This window comes from Sardina pilchardus, chromosome 10 (genome assembly GCF_963854185.1).
Source record: "Sardina pilchardus chromosome 10, fSarPil1.1, whole genome shotgun sequence".
Lineage (NCBI taxonomy): Eukaryota > Metazoa > Chordata > Actinopteri > Clupeiformes > Clupeidae > Sardina > Sardina pilchardus.
Genome location: NC_085003.1, coordinates 16,443,637 through 16,451,136, shown reverse-complemented (window position 1 = coordinate 16,451,136; position 7,500 = coordinate 16,443,637). Strand labels below are relative to the sequence as shown.

At 39.0% G+C, this 7,500-nt stretch overlaps 1 protein-coding gene across 1 annotated transcript in view; it reads right to left on the bottom strand.

Moving 5' to 3' along the window:
• Positions 1–4,995: 4,995 nt before the first annotated feature.
• glipr1b (GLI pathogenesis-related 1b) overlaps positions 4,996–7,500 on the bottom strand; it is a 4,568-nt gene continuing 2,063 nt past the window's right edge. Inside the window, exons 3-6 of the mRNA XM_062546656.1 lie at positions 6,162–6,277; positions 5,675–5,763; positions 5,449–5,475; positions 4,996–5,314 (exon numbers count right to left, since the gene is read on the bottom strand). Of these exons, the coding sequence (XP_062402640.1) occupies positions 5,187–5,314; positions 5,449–5,475; positions 5,675–5,763; positions 6,162–6,277 (360 nt within the window). The 3' untranslated portion in view covers positions 4,996–5,186. The remainder of the gene's footprint in view (positions 5,315–5,448; positions 5,476–5,674; positions 5,764–6,161; positions 6,278–7,500) is intronic.

Sequence of the window (7,500 nt, the reverse complement as noted above, 5' to 3'; positions counted from 1 at the left end):
CAAATCCAGTGATTGTCTGTCAGTGTGTGTGTGTGTGTGCGTGTATGTCAAAGGGAAAAGGAGAGAGTCAGATCCTAGTTCACAGAGGCACTCGTGGTTTTAATCATCCCATGCCCAACACACACACACACACACACACACACACACACACACACACACACACACACACACACACACACACACACACACACACACGTACACACACACGCACGCACACAGAGGGCTTTGTGTTGTGAAATAAGATTACAGATGGGAGGTCAAGACTCTATTGAAACTTTGCACAAATGCTCACATACACACTCAGGCAGATACAAAAACACACATAATGCACACTTCCTGTGCACATGGGCAAAGGGGAACATGAAAGGGGAAGGATGATGTCATTGCTGTTTAAGATAGAAAGGGGAATGTTTTGTCTGTCGTGCTGACAGCAAAACAATTATATTGAGTCATCAGAATCAGAATCTGGCTTTATCAGGCCAGGTTTGCATAATAAAACAAGGAATTTGACTCTGGATAGTACATAACAATCCCAAACAGAAAGGATGGTACAAGTATATAGAATTTAACAATACAATAAAATATAGAACAAAATATACAATAACAATTGAAGAAAGGAGAATATAATCATAATATCCATGCTTTTTAAACCTATATGCATCTCTTGAGTGATTTGCCGTTGTGTTGTGCACTTCGGGGCCGTGTTTTCTCTTTTTGTGTTGTGTTGTCTTATTTGTGTTGTGTTGTGTGATTTGCCGTTGTGTTGTGCACTTCGGGGCCGTGTTTTCTCTTTTTGTGTTGTGTTGTGTGATTTGCTGTTGTGTTGTGCACTTTGGGGCCGTGTTTTCTCTTTTTGTGTTGTGTTGTGTGATTTGCCGTTGTGTTGTGCACTTCGAGGCTGTGTTTTCTCTTTTTGTGTTGTGTTGTCTTATTTGTGTTGTGTGATTTGCCGTCGTGTTTTGCACTTCAGGGCCACCGTAGTTGAGAGTTACCTGGAAAAAAAAAACAATTGTAAAAGGTAATGGGCAAGGCTTTCAGAGGTAAGGCTACCATAAAAATGAACAGGTGGATTGCTGATTATGTCTTTCCATTCCATTGAATATGGGCCAAAGAGTTGTGTGCAAAGGTTAAAATGACTCACCTATGTCTTTCAAATTTACATAGAAGAGGAGCTCTACCAAGACGTTGATTGCCTGTGCTGCTGATAAAAGACTACAAGTGTATCTACTTCTTCTTGTAGAATATCATGGAAATGTCCATTGCCCTGCACAGACTGAGATATTAAAGGTTCAGGAAACTATTGCCGGTGTCTTGACTTTATTTTGAGATAGGATACTGGATTTTTGCTGGATTTCCATGAGCTGTAAACCATCATTAAGATTAAAACAAACTTTATATCATTTGTGTGTAGGATTATTGAAGCTAGATTATATGAAAGTTTCACTTTTTGAACATTTTCCATGATATTCTATTTTTTAAGATGCAAATGTACAAGACATAGAGATAGCCTATGTTCGTCTAAGCTGGACAAAATCCACATAACAGGGGTGAGTTCAAATTCACAACCATATGAACATTTGCAAACAGGTTTCTGTTTGCCTTAAGGTTTTGGCAAATGTTTGGGAACACTCGCAAACAGTCTAAAGAGGTAGTTCTCTGTGAATCTAGACGTAAATTGGACAAAGTGTTGCTGTTACAATGCAATGTTTACACTTAATCATTCAAATGTAACTGTAATAAAGAAATACAATTTATGTTTCCTCAGAAAGCCACACCCACACTCTCTCAGGAGTGACACTCTCTCAGGAGTGACTGATAGGTCAGTCCTAACCCAATCTTTCTTTGCGACACACTTCAGCAGCATCTGTGACCGGCCGCACTCGAACAGGTGACATTAAAATATCTGGGGTGACTCTTCATAGATAGATAGATGGATAGATAGATACATGTAGATACTTTATTGATCCCTAAGGATGATAAGAGTAAAAGAGAGAAAGGCAGGGTGTGTGAGGAAAACATTTTACGCTAATGTTTTCTACATTATAGGATTATATATATTTGCCATAATTCTAAAAAAAGAAGAAGTACAGTAAGTATACTTAAGATGGCTTGTATATGGTCGCGACTCGCGAATGAACTGGTCGACACAATGGGAAGCTTTTCACAATTGCCTTTATCATGTCGATGTTGCCGCTCTTCCTCAAAGCTAATCTTGATATATGTGCTAAGGTTCTCTTGATAGCTGGGTAAATTATTGATGGAGACAAATAAGTTGAGCAGTGTCATAATATTGCTGTTGTGTTTGTTGGAGGTTCTCATTCATCTCTTAAATTCATCCTCCCTGTTTACCTCCTCCAGTCCTTCTAAATTGACATTGCCCCTCATTTACAATGTGTGAATAAGAGTGTTCATTGCTGTTTTGGAATAACAAGCAACCTCATGCCTTTATTATTCAGTGTAGATTATGGAAAAAGCTCCACTTCCTCCTACAGATGGGACTGGATTCCAATATTCTGCCCAGCAAGGTGAGCTGCTTCTCAAGGTCTCAAACAATCATGATCGCCGTGTCTTCATGAAGTCTGTTGTGGGGTAGCTAGTATACTGTAGGTTTCCTACTGTATGTTTTTAAACACAATGTGTTGGTAGGTGGGACTACCGTCTCTGAGGTTGCATACTGAGCATCTCATTATCTCTCAGCTACAGCTCCTGGCCTACCTCCACCACCTCAATACGAAGCAAACCAATATGGAATGAACCAGCCAGCACCAGCGGGTGAGTCCAAAGAGTGTCATTACTCATTAAGCTGTCCAAGCCGTTCTTAACAACACTCAGACCTATCGATTTGCTAATACATGGCAAACGTATCCAGTTCAGTGATTATCTGTATGACTGATATGTCCAATTATTACATGTTGTCCTTACTGCACCTTTTATGAGTGGCTGTTATTTTTATTGCCTCCACCAAGGAGGTTATGTTTTCATCCGGGTTTGTTTGTTTGTTTGTTTGTTTGTCTAATTCACACAGTAATTCTATATCATCAAACTACACTACATTCACAATGCAGACTTTCACAATTGCCTTAATTATTTTCGTGCTATCACTCTTCCTCAAAGCCAATCTTGATATTCATTTCATTTCTCTTTGCTAATTAGCCTAATACGCATGGAGGTTGTTACTGTGTAATGATGAAACATTGTTATCATATTGGACCATATTAGAACCAATGAGACGATACAGTTTCCAGTGAGGGAAGGCTAAATGTTTCACTGTTCATTGGAGCAGGTTCATATCAAATATGCTTGGACCCTTTTGAGCCAAAGTCTCAGATGGGGTCCAGCATTTTTGATAAAAAACTGAGGCACTGGTACAGGTGAAAGAGATTTTAGCTTGATTGCCCCCCACCCCCATCCTTCTATCCCTCCATCTTTCTACAGTATCCTCCATCTTTCTGTGAACTGTGAAAATGAGTTAAACTTTTAATTTAATCGCATACACAAATATTTGTATATTTACATACAAGGATGAACTCATTTTGAACTTGTACAAGTCAGGTTTCATTTTGTTTTTATTTGTGTTTTGTATATTTGAGCAGTATGGGTGGTACAACCCAGTTTGACTGATCTCCCTGCTCATATGGAGTGTCCTCATTGCAAGTCCCAAATTGTGACTGAACTTAGAAACGTAAATGGCGTTTTGACCTGGTTGATATGTGGGAGCCTCTTCGTGGTCTGGTAAGTGCTCAATTGGGCTTTTTGATAATCCATTTGACATTGCACCAATAAGTTGAAATGATCTGTTTACTGTATATCTAATTATAACTTACCATTTTTTGCCAGCATATTTATTTTAATTTGTTATTAACATGGATTCTTTTTTGTTTTATAACTTTTATAATTAATTTATTTGTTTAGTTTAAATCAAAAACAGCAACAATCAACAATCAGACACAGACATACATACAAAATGTTGACATACATTTTTACCACCAATCATCCTTGCTGAGAGGATGCAGAGATGGTAATTTCATATTTCTTTTGCAGCTGCTTGCCATGTTCTCTCATTCCGTTCTGTGTGGACGCCTGTAAGGATGTGGAGCACATTTGCCCATCCTGCCATCGAGTGGTGCACCGTTACAAACGCTTGTGAAAACCCTGCTGACCCAACCAATCATTACCATGCACATAAAACAATGGTAAATGAAGAGGCTGACAGGAACCTTGATGCGTATGATGGCACTTAGATATACTCCACCCAGAACAAACTCTTGGAGAAACAGATGATTGGCTGGGATAGGAACCTGAAAATAAGATCACCTTTATATTAATCTAAATATAACTATTATTTGTTATCAAATTAATTTTGTTCATATTTCATTTTTCTTTCAAACTGTTTCTTACCTTCACCGATAAACATTTCAAATAAGTTTTATGTGTCTGGTTCATTTTCTGGGGAAATATTTTTCCCATTTCCATGCACTATAGTCAAGTGAATTGCCGGAATAATTGTGTTGTGTTTTAAATAACAGCCTCACTGAAAATGTAGACAAACCATAATTTGACATGCATGATACGTTGTATTGCTTGTTGTGTGTGTGTGCGTGCAGTGGCAGCAACCTCAGGTCAACATTAGGGGGGCACAATATAAGAAAGCCGGTTTATGCCGATATGTTTTGCACACCCAGTGACTGGTACCAAAACTAACGTAAGACAGCATGTAAATACTCGTGAGTGATTCAGGCCTACAAAGACTGCAGTCTGTTGATGTTATTCAAAAACGCACAGGGATATATACGAGTTGTTTGTGCATATTAACAGGGTATTCTCCCTAGTCTGTTTTTTTTACTCTGGATGGTGAACACACAATTTAAACACAGAATTACCTTAACAAAGTAAGCAGCCCACGAGGGCCTCTATACAGAAACAACCGTCTTGGTGCGGTTCGGAGGCGCACCCCCACTTCCAACGTCTATGAAAACACATACACAGGCATAAAAGTTAAAGCTTTTATTTTATTACATCAACAGTTGTGTCATTATTTAGGTCTGAATGTTGTGATATACTTGACTTGACCAACATCCGTCACAATCTAGTAAGTAGATTTTGATGTCACAGTCGATTTTGGGGGGATATGAATCCCAATGCCGCCCAGAGATGGCGCCAGTGAATATACTGAAACCCATGATGTCTTACATGTAACAGGCAGTAGCTAACAATAAAACCATCAGTGATTGCCTCTGTTTCGTAGCAGTCGTCCAATAAGAGAGGCTGACGGATGAAGAGTTTAAGTTGGTTTCTGCAGGGGACCAATTATAAGCTGAGGAAAGACAGAAGGCATAGAAAATTAATTTATTTATCTATAGACAAAAATGTGTTATTTAAAAAGCAGCACATCTCCATGCAATAATGCCTTTTACACATGTTTAATGAGAGAAAAACAATTCCACATACTTTTGACAACATCTCTCGCTGCATTACCTGTAACAAAAGCAGACATTTCATTTGCAACAGAAATAATAATAAAAATAGGCCTGTAAGTGTAACTTATATCTATAAATCAAATTGACAAGTTTGAGAAATCCACATTTGTAGTACAGAATAACAGAAAGCATTAAAATATGAGTGAGTGTGTGCATGTGTGTGTGTGTTTGTGTGTGTGTGTATTTCCATTTCTTACTGCAGAGTTTGGATTGGCAGCGATCTCCCTCAGGGCAGTCTGCACATGATGGTCCTTCAGTGTAAGGGAGGACTCCTCCCACATTCCCACTGTAAGCAACAGAGGCCATCACCCTTTAGTCACCCTACATTCAAACCTTTCTTTACACTCCCCATTGCCATCCATGAGTCATACAGTGTATCAAACATAAATCATCAACTCTTAAGAGATAATGTCTCCATACAGTGTGTGCTTACTACATTTTATCATATTTTCCCAATATCAGGCATGAAATAGTCCATTTAAAACATAGGCTGGTATTTTGAGTTGAAAAAAAAACTGATAATTGCTCCCGGTTTAATATTGAAAAAAGTGCAACGTTTCGACCCTACTGGGTCTTCATCAGGCAAATCCTGTTGCAGACATTACTTTTTCTTCCATAATTACTCTCCATTTGTCCTGCACCTGCAAGGTGGGATGTGCACACAGCTACTCTCCAAGAACATACCCATCTCCATAGTTGCACACAAATATGGCTGCCTTAGGACTGTCGCTGAAGCCATGGACGCCCCCAGTACAGTGATTGACCGCACAGCCCACCTTATAGCTCTTAGCCCACATCAACTACAACAGATAGAAAAGGAAGGAGAGAGACACACACAGGAAGGAAGGGATAGAGTGAGAGAGGGAGAAGGAGGGAGAGCATGTGTTATATAGATGGATATTTATTATAGATGTATTATGTATGGCAGAGACTATTTGCACCCGGGTGTAAATAATGAACATTACACCCGGGTGCAAATAATGAACATTACTATTTACACCCGGGTGTAAATAGTGTAATAATCAACACTACTATTTACACCCGGGTGTAAAGTGTAATAATCAACATTACTATTTACACCCGGGTGTAAATAGTGTAATAATCAACAATACTTACACCCGATGTCTAACATCCATGTTCTCTGTCAATAGGCCTGTGTATTTACCAGCTCTACAGTAGGCTAGGCCTAATTTAGTTTTGAACAGTTTTGAGCTGTTTTGCCATGTCTGGGTTACTTGGAAGTGATTATACAAATATTAGGCTAATGAGTGGTCATGTGGTAGCTTTATCAAAGACAAGCTACTTTAAAGAGTTGTTTTCTGAGTTGTCTTCCAGGCAGCGCTGCCACTGTTGACTTAAAAGCACTTAATCCTACTCCTAACCTTAACCCTAACCTTAACCTAACCTTAACCCTAACCTTAACCTTAACCCTAACCTTAACCTAACCTTAACCCTAACCTTAACCCATGCCTAAGCGCCTTCCAGGCAGCGTTGGGGGCTCAAAGTCAAAACACAACCTTTCTACTAACAACTACTGAAGCATACTTCTACTTAACTGTACTCATAACTGAAATAAAACCAGTCAATCTTTGACAGGTTCAAAAAGCACAAACTCTTATTTGCCGCGAGGTAACGTCATCTAAGAAAAAAGAAGTCATCGTGCGTGGCAGGCAAAAAAAAAAAAACATCTCATCTGAAATTCGATCTCAAGACCTCAAGCATGGTAACACAGTCACTTATCCGTTGTATTACGATCCGTTGAAAAACAATGGGAGAATACTAGAATTCTAATTGTTGAGGTTGCTAGGTAACGGTAAATAAAACTAATAGATCGTATTTCTTGATTTTGCTTGCAAACGGACGGCTTTACCCGTTCACTGAATAAAGTTTGTGGAAATTTAGCACCACTTTCCCATCTCAAATAAAGTTTTAATAATCCTAACTTGTTAGATTTAGGTAGGCCATCTCCTGCCAAGATGGTCCCGCTATGTTGGATAGCACGCATTTCAGGTTTGGGTGTAAA